The sequence below is a fragment of the Phyllostomus hastatus genome, unplaced genomic scaffold (assembly GCF_019186645.2).
Source record: "Phyllostomus hastatus isolate PE091 unplaced genomic scaffold, TTU_PhHast_1.1 phas_contig_38, whole genome shotgun sequence".
Classification (NCBI taxonomy): Eukaryota; Metazoa; Chordata; class Mammalia; order Chiroptera; family Phyllostomidae; genus Phyllostomus; species Phyllostomus hastatus.
Window position 1 is genome coordinate 34,162,607 of NW_025333869.1, and position 16,818 is coordinate 34,179,424.

General features: G+C 43.1%; 1 protein-coding gene across 6 annotated transcripts in view; it reads left to right on the forward strand.

Annotated features, from left to right (window-relative positions):
* Positions 1 to 16,573, forward strand: part of RHOBTB1 (Rho related BTB domain containing 1) — a 61,894-nt gene extending 45,321 nt beyond the window's left edge. For all 6 annotated transcript variants that reach the window (XM_045842204.1, XM_045842202.1, XM_045842205.1 and 3 more), the window contains 5 exons: positions 1,264 to 1,382; positions 8,024 to 8,174; positions 10,971 to 11,059; positions 13,868 to 13,973; positions 14,386 to 16,573. In XM_045842204.1, coding sequence (XP_045698160.1) covers positions 1,264 to 1,382; positions 8,024 to 8,174; positions 10,971 to 11,059; positions 13,868 to 13,973; positions 14,386 to 14,555 — 635 coding nt within the window. In that variant the 3' untranslated portion in view covers positions 14,556 to 16,573. The remainder of the gene's footprint in view (positions 1 to 1,263; positions 1,383 to 8,023; positions 8,175 to 10,970; positions 11,060 to 13,867; positions 13,974 to 14,385) is intronic.
* Positions 16,574 to 16,818: the final 245 nt, after the last annotated feature.

Genomic DNA, 16,818 nt, shown 5'->3' on the forward strand with positions numbered 1-16,818 from the left:
TCCTGACCAAATTGGTGCTCCACCGACCCTCACCACTTACCCGTGACAAAAATCAGTGACCTCTTGTCCTGAGGCTACTGAAAAATTGGAGGCAACTTTGGTGACCCTCTGCATTCCCATCAGGGGTGACACATCTCTCTCCATCCTGTCTTCTATTTTGTTCTCACACTCCTTTCTTGTTCCTTCTTTGTCTCTGATAACTATGTGTGTCTGCCCACAGAGTCCTTACATAATTGCTTAAGCACGCTGGTGGCCTGTATCCAAGGGGAGTTATATAGCCATGCTTGTACTGTTTTACATGCTTGTACTATTTTTGTTCTGAAGTTGTCCTCTGGGGGGGGGGGGGGGTGTATGTCATTATATGACTTCCTGGCTTCTGTTTATATGTATAATTCATTTGTATCTTTATCTTTCATAATGCCTGTCATGATAATATATATTTAATAAGTGGTCACTAAGCCTGTTCCTAAAGTTTAAAGCTCATGAGTAATATTTACTCCAAACATTTACCATCATGGTATAGACGCAGTCTTGAAAGTTAATGGAAAAAAATGGTTAAACCTGCAGCAAATGAAATAGTGGACCTTAAGTAAAGCTGATGAAATCATGCTCTCCTTACTGTAGAAGCACAATGACCAAATGCAGTGAGGAAGCTTCAGCTGAATTCTGTTTAAGGAAAAAAAGCTATAACATACACTTTAGGGATAATTGGAAAATTTTTAATATAAACTAGATAGTGGGCAATGTCAGGGAATTATTTTTAATTTTCCTAGGAATGATAATGACATCGTTATCTGGGAGAATCTTCTTATTTTTAGAAACTCTTGATAAAGTAGTTAGGAATGAAGTACAATACTATCTGTTAAAAATGTCTACACACATATAAAAGAAGTATGTATATACACATATAAGTGAAGCAAACAGGGTGAAATATTAACAGTCTGATAAGTCCATTGTTGTATTATTCCTTCCACTGTTGTACATGTCTGAAGTTGTTCATAATAGGAAGGAAAAAATACTCCTTTATGTTTCTTTATGGTTCAGAGAATTTGGGTCACCCTGTGTGAGTGCTCACTCCTCAGTCCCTGGAGAACGTGCTGGGAGTCGTGCTGGGAGTTGGGTGCACCAGGGGCGGGAGCTGACCCACAGTCACGGAGAAAAGCCGTGGAAGAGAGAGTCCCAGAGATGTAGACTGATGAATGTGGGTGGGACTGTCAGCGAGACTGGCTCACTCATGGTGGTGTTTCCTCAATCCTTGGGCAGATGTAACATTTAAGTTGGACGATGGAGCCATCAGTGCCCACAAACCGCTGCTGATCTGTAGCTGCCAGTGGATGGCCGCCATGTTTGGGGGGTCATTCGTGGAAAGCGCCAACAGTGAGGTACGTGCCTTGCAAAATGCCTAAGTGGTGTCTTCATGAATATGCCTGTGTATTTGTATAAAGTGTTTTATTAGCCAGATGACCTCGATTCTTTAGCTACTTCCATGAAATAGTTCCTTAGGCAATGCTGGAGTGTCAGGTCACCCTCTCCTACATTCTGCAGTTGTGAGGAACCCACTTTTATTGTTCTCTTGTTATGTGTGAGCCCCTGGGCGCTTTACATGCACATCCTTTCATGCCCACAGCCCTCCTCTTCCCCCGAAAACATGATTAGCTGCACTTTTGAACAAATGTTCCCAGACAGAACCCATCTTCCTGCAGTTCAAGACAGTGAAATGTTTCTTCAGTCGCTTATGCCTTAGGCTCAGCTCTGGCCCTGGCCAGATGAGGTCCTCAAGAACCCACCTCCCTTGTGCCTCATTCTCCTCATCTACAAGAGGAATACACCAAATCACCATTGAGTTCCCCTTGAGCTATGACACTCCCCAAGATTCAGCCCTAACTAGCCTTCTCTGAGGGTTTGTCAAAGGTAGGAAAACAGTCACAAAGCAAATGGTTACTCCTCTGAACACATCTCTCAAAGTGCTTCCGTCTAGTGGACGTCCCTGGATTCCCATCAGACACTGGCCTTATCCACAAAAGAAGGATATTCTCATAGCAGAGCGAGCTGTATCTTACAGACCCTATATCTTCATCTTTTTACAAACTGTTGGAAAAGAAAGAAAAATTTTATTCAAACCCTTCAACTTTAGTCTAGCGATGAGCAAGCATTTTTGTTGAATTTTTCAAGTATTTTTGACCATCTTTAAAAAAAAACATGGGGACACCCCATCAAGTTTACTGTCCTAAGAGGCTTGTTTTGCTTATCTCAGCACCTCTCCAAACTTTTAAAGGAAACACAAAAACAATGCCTAACTTTTTGAAAGAGATGCTCACACCAGAAATCTGAGCACTCCCATTGTCACCCAGGAGCCTGCATTTGCATCCCCAAGTAGGGAAACAGAACCCTAGAATCACAAGCCAGGATGGCCAGGCTGAGGACGGGTCACTGGGCCACCCTCCTGCTTCCAGAACAAACTGCAGCTGCTAAGCCACCCCAGCAAAAGACTGTCTGCTGTTTGGAGGAAAGACACTAGAATATCCCAATGACCTCTCCTGGTATCTGTCAGCCATTCTGAATCAGGAGCTCCTTGCTTGTAATGAAATGAAAAGTTTTCTGCAGCTGCAAAGGTGTTTTGGAGAGTTGTTGCTGAGACTACTCCAGCTCTTGGGGGCTGCCCAAGGAAGGAGCTGGGAGGCTCAGGTCCCAGCTCCTCTCTGTAAGAACGATGTGGCCTTAGGCAAGTATCACCTTTCTACGCTCCAGCCTCTCTGCCTGGAAAAAAACAGGATAATAGCCCAGAGCGTGGTTGTGAAGTATAAGAATGAATACTTGCAAAGCTGCTGATAAACATTACATAAACAGTAGCTGCCATTAGTCTTATTTTGATATCAATAGTATTGATGATATCCTTGCCTCTTCCAACAAAAAAAAAATGTGAGGAAACCACCAATGAATAAAACTTCATCCAAATGGCATTTCACTGACTTCGATAATTTCTAGAGATAAAGAGCCCAGCAGCCTGCTTCCCTTATTCTTGGAGCTCACTGAATTGTGCGCAGACGGTGCTGTAGACAGCCTGCCTGTGATTAACCCAGCAGAGAGAAGTTGATCAAGGTCGGGAACCCAGGCACAAAGGGACACTGTCAGAGCTGACCTCACAAATGCTAATCCCCTTTATCCCTTCCCAGAATGGACTGTAATTGTCTCCAGATTAAAATGTGCAGGAGAGGTGACCAAAACAAAAACTTGGCTGCGAACATGAATGTGCCCGCCCACCTGTGGCTGTTAAATAGCCTCTCCTGGAGGCAGTGGCCTGCGGAGCACTCGCCCCCCACCCCAAGAGGAGGTCACTCACCCCTTAGAGCTGTAGCTAAGGCTAATGATAGGTGTGTATAGATTCAACCCAAAAGACAAAAGAGCCTGACACCGAGCAACCGAAGGTCTGTGCCAAAGTTCCTCCTGCTGGTATATGAAGGATGCCATCAGCAGTTGGCATTCCTGCCTTTTTTGCTCCTTCTCTTTATTTCCAGAATAACCTACAACAGTTATGTAGTTTTGAACTTCAGTGTCAGCTTGACTCTGGGCAAGCTACCAGCCCTCTCTAAGCCTGTGTCCTCATCTATAAAATGGGAATAACGAAAGAACCTTCTTCAAAGGGCAGCCAGGGCATGAGAGTACATGTGTAAAGCATCGAATTTGATGCCTAGAACATACTAATGTTCAGGAGTTGTTAGTGCCTCTTATCCTGGAAGATTCTTGTTAAGCACTTTCCAATGAGGAGTTAAAGACCTTTGTCCCCTAAGTTAAAGCCCCCAGTTCCCTTCCTAGCAGAGAAGTTACAGGGGTGGGAAGAGCACTCCATACCCAAAAAATGCTCCAGGGTTGATATGGGCCCATATTTGCTCTTGAGATTTGTCTTTTCTAGGCTGCCTTTTAACTGTATTTTGTCTTGTGAAAGTGTGACTTCCCCTACAATATGCAGCCTTTTTTTTTCAATTAATAGAATTCACATGCATCTTCAGAAAAAAAATATGCCTATTGATGTTACTTTATTTTTTTGTCATTTAATATTTAAGAAGACACTATTTTACGTATCTTTCTCTCATTACTTTTAATACAACAGTGAGCATAATTCTCTCCCAGAGGCCCTCAGCAAGTGGCTTATTAAAAATGCAGGCCTGGGTTGTGGTGAGCAGTGCTCTGGGTCTACAATACTTCCTCATTCTCTGGAAGACTGTCTCTAATTATACGCCTAATAGTCTGAGCTGATCTTCGCAATTAAAATTTTAAAGCAACTGAACTGGAATATGGGACATTGTTTAGGGTAGCATTATAGTCTCTATTATTACTTTTTTAAAAGCTACATCAAGCAGGTTGATTGCAAAATTCTTAATTCCATTTTTTATGTAGTTTTATTTATATTATTTTTAAAAGTTCTATAAAATGGTCTCTTTATAGTTATATAGTTCATTATAAATTTTGAAATCACAGAAACAGGCTTTTAAAAGAATCAACCATGAGGAAAAAAAAGTGTGGACTATGAAAGTGATTTTAGTTTATTCTTATGTGCTGGTTACTGCCAAAAGTCCCTAACATTATTTGCCCAAAAGAGCCATTATTTCAAAAAAAAATATTGATATTGTTAGCAAGAAAGAAGCAGCAGGTCACGAATGATTACAAATATCAGAACACTCCGAAGACACTGAGCGTATAGGGGCGAGGCTGTGGCTGGAATCTGTCATTTCCTGCTGCCAGGAATTTTTCCTCTTTTTAATCATTGTTCAAGTACAGCTTTCTGTCCTTTACTCCCATCCCAGCCCACCCACCCATCCCTCCCCACCTCCCTCCTATTTCCACCCCCCCTAGTTTTTGTCCATGTGTCCTTTATATTTGTTCCTGTAAACCCTTCCTATTCTCCCCTGAAATTCTCCTGAAATTCCCTCCCCTCTCCCCTCTGCTCACTGTCAGCCTGTTCTTTAATTCATTGTCTTTGGCTATATATTGCTTGTTTATTTGTTTTGTTGTTTAGGACGTTGATTTTTTTAATTCAGGATGTCCATTTTGCCATGACTTAGAACCCACTCTTACGGGGAAAAAAAAAAGGCTAAAGTAATCTGAATATCATCCAAATCCATGATCTCAGTGAAGATGCAAAAACTCCCAGTATCGTCTATTCCAAATGTCTCCCATGTAACAGACAAGTAAAGAGAAAGTCCTAAAGGGTGAGGGATCCATCAAGTGCCTGACAGCACTGCAGTGACACTACTGGGCCTACCCCGGCCTCTGGCCCTGTCTTTCAAGCCCTTGTTTTTAAGGACAGCAGGCACCCCCTGTCTGCAAGAGCAGGGGCCACAGGAAGCGCTGGGGCTTTTTACATGCATAGTTATTAATACTTTATAGCACTTAGCACCTTATAAAATGTATGCCGAACTTTCACATTCAAAGTGGCTCAAATTTTCAAGTTTTATAACTTAATTAACCTTCAGTTACCTAGAAAATTGTAATATTCCAAACACTATTCTACAGAAATAAGATTTTGCCATTTTCTCATATGTACAGAAACAAGTAAGTATCTGTAAGTAAATTTGTGTCTGTAAAAGAGAAATGCATGTGCACATAAACATTTCTATGTTAGATTCACTGGAATAGTAATTAATTACAATACAGTAATATTCTTATGTAATATATATTAGTAAGAGTTTCTGCTTGCCAAGTAAGAGTTTCTGCTTGCCAAGTTCTATCTGTTGCAGAGGTTGTGCTAGAAACTTGAAATGGTCACACTTGTTAAATCATTGATGGCAATAACCCCTACACCTTATTTATAGGATCATAATTGTTTCCACTGGCTATCCAAGGGGACCCCCAAAACTGGAATTTTCTTCTGGAGGGCAGGCCCCTTGTAGTACAGGCTTCCTCTCACTTGATGAGTGTTCTAGGAACCCATCTGTATCAGTGTACCAGCTGGTGTTGTTGTGAGAAGCTGCATTCAGCTTTGGTGAATTTTTTTGAAGACTCTTTCAATGTGTTTGCCCGTTTCATGATGGGTGATTTACAAGCCCACCTGCCCACACCACGCTGAATGTTCAACAGCTCTTGAACAAAAACAGTTTGACCCCCATACCTCACCCTTCCTATTCACAGCGGCCCTGGTGTTTCTCTCCACAAGCGACTTTTTTTGTTTCCCTGATGAAAAAAGTCCTCAAAGAGAAACATTTTGCTGATGTGAAAGAGCTGAAACAAAAAATGGCAGAAGTACTAAAAGGTATTAAAATCAACGAGTTCAAAACTGTTTTGAGCAGTGGAAAAAAGTCTCGAAAGGCCTATTGCATCACATGGAGAGTACTTTGGAGGTGACTAAAGTTTTAACATGTAAGAATAAATACACCATGATTTATAAATAAATTCCAGGGTTTTTGTGTTCCCCCTCATGTATGAAGGATGGGGAATAATATTCTAAACATTTATAGGAACTTTTCCATGGCTTTCCTTTGATACATTAAGGGGAAGTTCTGTCTGAAAGGACATTCCCTCTCTGGGGTGGTTGGTGTATATGCAGGAGGATAATAATATAGAAGGTTTCTATAGCTTAAGCAATTCTGGAACCACACCACCAGAATGCGTTGGCTACGAGCCCTGTGTGTGTATACACACACACACACACACACGTGCATACATATATACATATATACAGAGAAAGAGAGCAACATTAGATATGTAATATAGATATAATGATATATAATTATAGATGTGTATCTTTATATGCTGTATAGAAGTTTATTAAGCACCAGGATTAAGGAGTTTATAACTGCTCATTCTTTTGCACTTAGAAATCTAATTCTTAAAAACCATTAATGAAATATGTTGTATTGTAGCCCAAACCTTTGCTTCCTTGCCATAAAGTGTTTCCAGTGCTGCACAGCAGTTCTGAACAGAGACTTTAGAACTATACTCCCTGGTTGTTTCAAGTCACAGTCACTACTTAACAACTCTGTGACCTTGGATATGCAACTGAACATCCCTAAACCTCAATTTCCTTATCTAGAAAGGGGCAAAAATAATCATCTTTTCCTCTAAAGATCAAAGTAGATCATGCATTTGGATGGCTTAACACAATACCTTGTGCATTGGGGGCCTTTAAATAAGGTTGATCTTTATAATCGCCATCATTCCAATAGTAAACACCAGGGCTGCTGTCATGCAGTTGGAGACCTGGAGTGAAGAGTAGCTGCTGTACGGTGTGCATCCCCATTCACTGGCCCATGCCCAGGTGTCCAGAACTCCCTGGCTCCCTAACGAACTCCAGCATGTATTTATATAGGCAGCGACTACAGGTACTCAGGAGGCAGATCAGGGGAATCCTACAGGGGACTGGTCACCTTACCAATCAACTATTCCTCCAGAAGCCCCAGGCGAGGATTTCTCTGGATTCTCTCAATCTACTGATACCTGTTAATGTTCCAGTAGTTCTGTCATTGAACTGTCATCTGTCTTTCTATGTCATTGTGCCATAGACAGAGTCATTGTGTGTATATCGTATTAGCATATATTGGTAGAATGTTGGAATCAAGCCAGTCACTGTGGCAACTCGAGTGGTTGCACATCCTCTGTTTTTGATGTTTCAGAGAGCTGGGCTCTGTCATGGATCAGCAACAGTGCAGTCTGCAGCTCCCCCCAACACCTGTCATGTTGCTAGGAGATTTCTTTCCCCCACAATTGAGTATTGTAAGGTGCTTGGCAAGAAGGGCCCATAATGTCATCGTACATTTATAGCCCATTTGTCTGATTTATAAGTCCAAATAGCCATTTAAAAATTCCAAATCAGGCTTTGTCAGGCAGCCCCACTCTTTTGTCATCTACAAATCAAACTGTTATGTGTGAAGCTGTAAATAGTGAGTGACTTCCATACACAGCCTCAAAGCAGGTGTTTCTGACGTGCCAATATTGAAGCACACAATTGGGATATTTACAAGTGGTACAGCCTAAATAATGTGCCCACTGCTTTCTTCCTTGGAACTTAGCTTTTCAAATAACATTTCAGGTGTATCTCCCAAATATAAACAAGATGTCAATGCAGGCAGTGCTGGATTATCTCTACACCAAGCAGTTGTCACCTACTTTGGACCTGGACCCGCTGGAACTAATTGCCTTGGCAAACAGATTCTGCCTGCCACACCTGGTTGCTCTCGCAGGTAAGGCTGAAGACACGGGGCCATGCAGTGTCTGACTGTCCTATCTGTCAAAATCATGTGTAAACAAAAATAAGATTGCCAGGGAATAAAAGTCAATTTGTATCACTCAGTATAGAACAGTCTTGTACAGGGTGACTGACATAAACTTATCAAATGTATCAGACAGCCCAGTTCAATTCAACAAACATTTGGTAAGAGTCTCCTTTGTGGTAGGCCCTGTTAGGTGATGCAAATATACAACGATGGAAGATACACAGCCCCTCCCCTCATGGCCTGTGCTGTATGCATGCTGCCTCATTTGTGGACCACAGAATTTGAAATAACACTCTCGTGTCCATGCTCACCTTCAAAATGTGCACTCAGACACGGTCTTTAGGGAAGAGGCAATAGGAGGCAGTAGTTAAGAGCATAAGCTGCTCCGCCAGATTGTTTGGGGTCCAACTTTGACTCCAGCATTTACTGACTTCATACTTGACTTAACCGCTTTGTCTCAGCTTTCACTCTCTTTAAAATGGGAATAAGAGTATTATACCATAGAGCTGTTGTGAAGATGTAAGAGTTAAATGTCTGGTACCTAGTCATCATTATGTAAGTGGTTTTCTTTAAGCTATTTTAGAAAATGTTCTGACATTGTCAAGATCATTTTGGGAGAAAGAAAAAAAAGAGAGACTTGGCTTAACTTCACAAAATCTTATGTATCATTTCTAGACTTGTTCAGTTGGTAACCTGAAGCCAGTCTAGGTAGGATATATGCACTCAAACACCTTTTATTTAAATGTAAACCTTCAGCTTCATTCACCAGTGGAGTCCGTTCACAATCTGCATGTTTATCACTACATTTAGTTGACTCCTGTGAACCGTGCAAGCGGAGACAGTGCCTGTATTGCTTACTGGCCCATCCTCTGCACATGGAAAAGAGCCTGGGATATTAGCTTCTCAATAAGTATTTGTTGAATCATTAAGTGGATGAAAATGAATGTATGAGCAACCCAACCAGTCATAGGTGTGCTTGATCTCCTGGTAATGTCTTTCGAAAAAAAGATTTATTTCTCTGTATTCCACATTTCCACTACACTCAGCCAACAGGAGAGTAGAGCCCTCCCTTCCCCTCCTTCTTCCTCAGTTAGATAACAAGGGATAGTGGAAGCATTGCTATCTGATTTTTAAAAACTGTTTTCAGTGAATGAATACGCCTGAAGTCATAGATCTATGTGAGTACGCACTGCTTCCTAAATAGTAGCCCTAGGAAGCCGCGATGGGCAATTTCCTTTTTCAGAAGTTAGTGTTCCAAGCCATTTGACTATTCACAGCTTCTACAAGTATCTGTCCTTTAAGGATAAATTTGATTTTTTGAGAGTCAGAAGCAATTTGGAGCCACATCTGTTGAACAAGGTTTTCGATCAATCTCCAAGTAGTCCTGTTTTTGCTTAAATATTACTATGGCGGGACTGATTTTTCCATGAAAGAAACTGACCCAAAGAAACCCTCTCCTGTGGACTGTAGACTTTCCTATACATCTACTTTCATTACTGTTACAATTATGTAACATATGGCTTTCTAAGATGATTCTTTTAAACACTTGTACGGTTTGGTGTGTACTGTTTAGTGTAAGTATAGAGTGCTTAGAATGGTGTTCAAAAGTCATTTTCAGCGGTGAAAATGCTTTGCAAGCCAAAGTGTTGAATGAATATCAAGAAATGTTACAGTTACCTATATTAAAAAACCTGATGCCTTCTCTGGGAAATTTAGTTCCAAATAGCTCTTTGTTAACCTAGCTGAGAAATAGTGTGCCAAAGAAACCGCTGAAATCCAGATACCTTATTGACCAGATAGGGGCATATTGACTAAGAAGCATGTAGAACCAGAGCCGAAAGCAAGCATGATTTGGCAAGATACTGCATTAGAAGAGCAGACGCAGTGATATGGATGGGGAAAAATACAGCAACACCAAGGAGCTGGAAATGCAGGGCCTGCCCACTCCTGTCACTCCCAGAGGCAGGTGGCGGCCTCCACAGAGGCAAGACTCAGGACCACAATTCAAATTCAACTTAGGGGACTTGGACACAACTCCCAAGCAGAAATGACCCTCCCAGCTGGATTTTTGTCACTTCTGGCTGACGGTCACCCGCTCGTTAGAATCTAAGAGGCTGAACAATATGTTGCCCATCGGCAGCTGTTGAGACAGACATATGCACTCACATTTTTAACTCCCCATATGGACTCCTTCCTGTTACTCAGTCTCTCCCTGTTAGAGAGTGTTGAGAGTTAAAGTGAGGTGAGTGGGGACACTGTCTCACAGGAACATACTAGAGGGTCTAGAGGATTCTGGGAAGGTGCTTTCCAGGGCAGCACTGTCCAATAGAACTTTCTGCACTGACAGGACATTCTGTGCCTGCCTTGTCCAATCTACATGCAGCTAGTGAGCACTTAAAAGTGGCTAGCTGTGGTTAAACACCTGAAATTTTTTTATTTTACTTAAGTTTAAATTAATGTAAATATAAACATTTTCGTGGCCAGTGGTTACCATACTGGACAGTGAAGGCCTGGAGGAGGACTCTGCTTATTTCAGACACACTAACAAGTGTCCCCAGAGTCATCAGTGCCATGGCCGGCGACCAGAACTCCATGTACTGAAAGGCCACACATCTGAATGGGCCCCAGATTCAGTTAGGATGGCTTCCAGGACAGTGTTCCCTGCCTCCTCGCCTCTTAGGTGGCCCCAGACCAGACCCTCCAGGCAAGATGTCTGGTTCACAGAGGAAGGTTTAACTTTCTCCCGTTGCTTGTCTCCCCCAGAACAGCACGCAGTTCAGGAGCTGACCAAGGCTGCTATGAGTGGCGTGGGCATTGACGGAGAAGTGCTCTCTTATTTGGAATTGGCCCAGGTTTGTAACAATTTGCTTTTCACCCTTTAAGTGTGTTCGACCAGTTCGTTTAATGCTGATAAAACATTCCACTGTTGCATCTGTCTAAATAAAGATGTCACCACTGAGTCACAGAGGCCCCTGTGTACACTGAGAAGATCTGAGAGTTTTACATTTCATGCATCATTCACCCTGCTGGGCTTCCTTTGAAAAGACAACAAGGACCTCACCCCCACACCAGCCCCATTGTCCCCCGAGGCACCAGCTTCACATGTGGGAGAACAACTTGGGGCTTGTGAGGGGAAGGTTTTGTCTCTCCTTTTTAAAATTCTGGGACACGTGTTGGCCAGGATCAGTGTCCAGGATTCCATGAAGTCCCTCTAGGCCCCACGTCCTACTGCATCTCCCCGGGGTTCTCTAAGGTCAGTGTTGGTGAATGTGGATACTGTGATTCCGTAATCCCTGTACACTCCTGTACTCTTCGAGGGAGGGTCCAAGGTCCAGCTTCGGCTTTGCACTGAATAACTTAATCAAGGCACAGAGCTAAACTCTGCCTCAGTTTCGTTATCTACAGGAAGTGAGGATGGTAATTCACAACCTGTGAACCTCATAGATTATGTTGAGAATCAGGTGGGAGAGAATGTTCAAGAAAGAGCACTGAAGAATGGAAGCCCTCTTGTTATGCCAGGCACATAGGTGGGATTATCCAGAACCCAGCATAGACTTACTGACAGGGATTTTACACTCTGAAGGAATTGAGAATAAATTTGTCAGTCTTTTCTTCAGCCTGATGAGTTTGGCTTTCTCTGTTCCCCCTGTCAGTTAAGGAACTGATTTACTAAGTCTTAGGTCAGGCCATTTAGAGTGATATTTCTCAACTGAGGGAGAGGAGGTGGTGTCAGGGAGAGGAGGGAGGCACACAGCAGGTGTCACTCAGGCCATTGCAACTGTGGCCATAGGAGATGGCTCAGATTCAAAAGGGCAAAAGGTGGACTCAAACTTCACAGCAACCTGTGCAGTATGCAAAGTGGTTGTTGTTTTCTCCCTCGTACCAGGCATCACCCTACACAGTCATGGGCAAGTGCAAGAAATAGGAACAAGCACCCATCAGTAAAATTTAAGGTGAAAAACAAGCTAATAGAGGTTACAATAACAACTGAGAACAGACATCAATTGCAGTAGGACCAGCAAGCTCCCACTGGTTGTCCAAAGTTAGAATTTGGGGTCTTTTAAACAGGCCTGGAGGACAGTTGGAGATGTATGTTCTGCCCAATCAGTGTTCCTCCTAGAGATGCAGTGATGCAGAATATTTTTAAAGGTTTTATTTATTTATTTTTAGAGAGAGGGAAAGGGAAGGAGAAAAAGAGGGAGAGAAATATCAACGTGGGGTTGCCTCTCACATGGCCCCCACTGGGGACCGGGCCCACAACCCAGGCATGTGCCCTGACTGGGAATCGAATTGGTGACCCTTTGGTTCACAGCCCGCACCAATCCACTGAGCTACACCAGCCAGGGCTGATGCAAAATATTATATAGGGCCAGTCCTCTCAAGCTAATGATCTGTAGTCATGTCTATTTGTTTGCATTATGTTCCTACCCTGTCCCCTCCCCCACCCTGCCCACACATACACCCTGCAGGGAAATAATGTGATTAATGCTAAGCTCTGACAAGCCTTGGGAGGACAGGTTTAAGATGCAATCTCCTATGTCTTAGCTCATTCATTCGTGCTGGTAAGTATTTGACAGTCGACTTGAGGAGAGGTGGGACCCTGATCTGTTGCATTTTCTAATTTCCATGGTGTAAATTTCCCATCTGACCCATTTTACCAACATGAAGTCACTGAACTCAGAGTAGGGAAGAAATCCCCACAATTGGCTCTCCTGAGCAGGTACAATTCACCTCTAATACACCACTATTTTAATCCTACTTTCAGAAAAAAATCTAGTATCAAAAGTTGAAAGCACCAACTAAAATTGTCTATGATGTTGGGGTTGTGATTTTCAGAGAGTTTCTTGAGTTAGTTTCTGAGGACTTTGGCTTTTCTCCTGGCCTTTGTGTAGGGCCACGTGGCCCCAGAAGAAGCTAGACTGTAGGTTTCAGAGTGCCCTCTAATCCAAGAAACTACAAGAGCAACAAACAACAGAATGGATGTCTAAGAAAAGGTACAGACAAAGACAGGGAGGAATGAAAGGAGACCTGCGAAGTTTGGGGAAGGAGTGGGGAGTTGACTGTCTGTTTCTGAGCATCAGATCTTTTTCAGGCACAGCTACCTCGGTGTCACCTCCCTGAGCACCTGCTCAAAAAGGAGGGGTGGAGGGTTTGGACCCCTCCCCTCGTGCTCCCACCTCCTGCTCTTCTTATGTAACCAAAGGACAGGTATAGGACAGTCACACATCCCACAGTCTCCTCTTTCAGATCTTTGGCCCCAGCAAGCTGAGCTCTGACATGTGACACGGAGTATTGCGTTGCCCAGGCTTCCTAAAACAGAGATGACATAGCTATTTTCTACTGTTGGCTGGTGCCTTCCAGAGGCCACGGTCACTTATCACAGTTGAGGGCCAGGTGGCGAGGTGGGTGGGAGGGCAAGACGTACTTTCAACTCCTGATCTGCTGCCGTGATTATTTTTGGTGAGCCTGTCAGGGGATACAGGAGTGGTGTGCCAAATGGTACATGTGGCTGGGATGAGAACCACAGTCCAAGTCAGAACAAGGCGTTTACTGAAGCAGTGCACAGGCCTTATTTCTGGACCCCTTCAGTGGCTTCCTGTCTGTTTGTGGCCCCACTTTAGAAAAAACAGTCTGACCCTCTTTTGGTCCCTTCCCTGCAGTTTCACAATGCCCACCAGTTGGCTGCCTGGTGTCTACACCACATCTGCACCAACTACAACAGTGTTTGTTCCAAGTTCCGCAAGGAAATCAAATCGAAATCTGCAGGTAAGACTTCAGGGTCCCCATTCATCCAATTCTTACCACCTCTGACTGAATTGATGCCCTCCTTGCCCTTGTGAAGGAACATGGCCCACAGGCAGCTAGCTTATGGAGAAATCCCGTGACTGGCATGTAGTCACATATCCTTGTGACGTAACACAGGGATGTAGGTGGGGAGTTCTCTTTAGAGGACTCTATGCTTGTGATTTGGGTGGAATGGGGCTCACGGGTCCCTCCTGGGGTGCAGGCTGAGGTTTTCAGCTCAGCCTCTTCTAGGGAGGCAGGCTTAGGACAAGCTTACACTCTAAATCAAGTAGTCCTGGGTTCGGGTTCTCTGTGCCCAGCTCCATGATGTTAGGCATAGAAGCGATTGGTGAATGAGCAGCAGGTGTGATCATCCACTGTGTTCCTTCCCCAGACAACCAGGAATACTTTGAGCGCCACCGCTGGCCCCCCGTGTGGTACCTAAAGGAAGAAGACCACTACCAGCGCGTGAAAAGGGAACGAGAGAAGGAAGATATTGCACTAAATAAACGTCACTCGAGACGAAAGTGGTGCTTCTGGAATTCATCTCCAGCGGTCGCGTGAAGAGGAGGAGGGAAAAAGTCAGTAATCCAACACACCACGTTTAAAAACACTACTGTAAGATTAGTCTTGTTATTAACGATAAGATGTAGTTCAGGTTTCAGGCACTGATCCTCCTCCACTTCTGCGCATTTATCTTGGGGTCAGAGCACAAGCCCACCGGCAATGAACCTGGACAAAAAGGGAAGTCAACAACGCTCACTGCATTCCTTAAACTTACATGTATATTTTTTGTTAGAAGGCTTACTAAACATTAGTCCATTGTTTTGTTTCTTTTTATACAAAGGAAAAAAAAACACCCAGCTTTCATGTTTCAAATTCCAAATTGAAAAATATTTTTATATGGTCTCTTGTATTTTGTTGAAATGAAAATACTGTGTATTACTTTATTTTACAGGCCACAAATTAACCATGAAGTCACCCTGTGATGCTCTGTGCCCACAAGATCACAGAGCACTATTACATAATTAGAGGGTTATCCTTTTGTTGTGAAGTAAAGGGTTGGAGTGAAATTCCCCAAAGTGCAAGTTAGAGAGTGTTCATCTTTGTTCTGCTGAATAACACTGGTATAATTACCAAGTCAACTCCAAGAATGTGTATTTACAATATTTGCCATGTTAAGTGCTAGTAATTGTATGGTTATACGTGCCATGTAAAATATAGTGATATCAAACCTTCTGTTGTTTAACATGTCTAGATTCAAGAGGATAATCTTTATAAGCATTAGAAGGGCTTATTAAATCCCAGCACTATTCAGGGCAAACTCACTGGTGGACCTGAATACAAAAGTTGCCATGAGAGCGTTGGTGTTTGGATTGCTGTGTTAGGGTCTATGTCTCTCAGCGTTCCTTGATCTTGCCATGCTTCTGCATGCAGATTCTATACTGACTTGAATCTAGTTGGGTAAGGGCAAGGGTCCCCGAACTCTGTCCCAGCGTCTGCTGGCTTGTCACATGTCACCACCAGAAATAAGCTTCCTCAGGTCTCTCACCTGCGGCCAACTTCATTTGTAAGACTTATTTTTAACTCTTCCCAGGGAAAAACCATGTTGCTGCAGAAATAGACTAAGGCAGACCACCCACCCCTGCTGAAATTCAGCAGGACCTGTGAAGGCACAAAGCTGGAGGCTAGGTGGTCTGGGGTCCCTGCATTCTCCAGTGCAGACAGGAACCTTATTCCAAGAGTCCCAGAAATGGTGCTATTGTGAGTTCATTCTGACCCTTTGTCGTTCTGAGTTTCAATGTTAAAATACAAAGTACTGAGCAGGCGAGCTTTTGAGAGGCAGTCATTGCTTCTCTGTGAATTAAAACCTTAGAGCACTCATACAGAGCCTTTCAAGGTTCCAGACCTACTGTGGGACACCGTGTAGCGGGAGCTTGGGCTTGTCAGGAGGTCTACTTACTGATGCTAAAGGCTGTGGGGTTTTTTCCCTAGCTTTTAGAACTTGGAAAATAGACTGTTAACAGAGTCCAAACCTCTAGGTTGACAGTCAGATGCATTTGAAAATCTATCCAGATTAGAGGTGGGCTTTTATTACTGACAGGGGAAACGCACCACATACAAGAATTTGGAGAGGTCCAGAAATGCATCGCCCGTTCACAACAAGGGAGGGGGCAGTAGAGTGTGGACGGTTGGTTGTAAATTCATCTGCTTTAATTTTTCATCAATAGAGTTGTATAAATCATTAATGGAAGGAGAAAGGAGATGGAATGAGAGGATAAATGTCAAGACTCAGGAAGAATCGGCATATATCCTGTCATTAAAGGTAGAGGATGGTTTTCAGTGTGTAGTCAGAGTTGAATTTACACAACCAAGGCTCCCATTTGATTGTAATCTTGCCAAAAATGTAGTGGACATGTAAGCGGACCTGGGGTGTAAGCAATAATACCCACTAGTGTTTGTCATCAGCTACTTTGACCAAGTGGCTGGCTCATTTGGTTGATACTGACTATGGCCTTTAACCATGGTGGTTTTGTGTTTTTTATTTCACAAAAAGCCAATAAAATTGTTTAGCTATAAAATGCCTTCAGTATTTTTCTTTTTAAGGACTGCCATCATTATCCTGAGTATAATGTTAATGAGTTTTTAAAAAACGATTGAACGTTAAAGCTGCTGGGTCGCAGAGGTTTGTGTGTTCTCCGGTAACAAGGCAGCTGGAATGACCATCACCTTTGCTTTAGGTATGGCCCACCAAGATGTAAATAAGGAGTCTGGTTGTTTGCTCTTGGCTAATACGGTTATGTCACTGGACATGGTACAGCGCTGG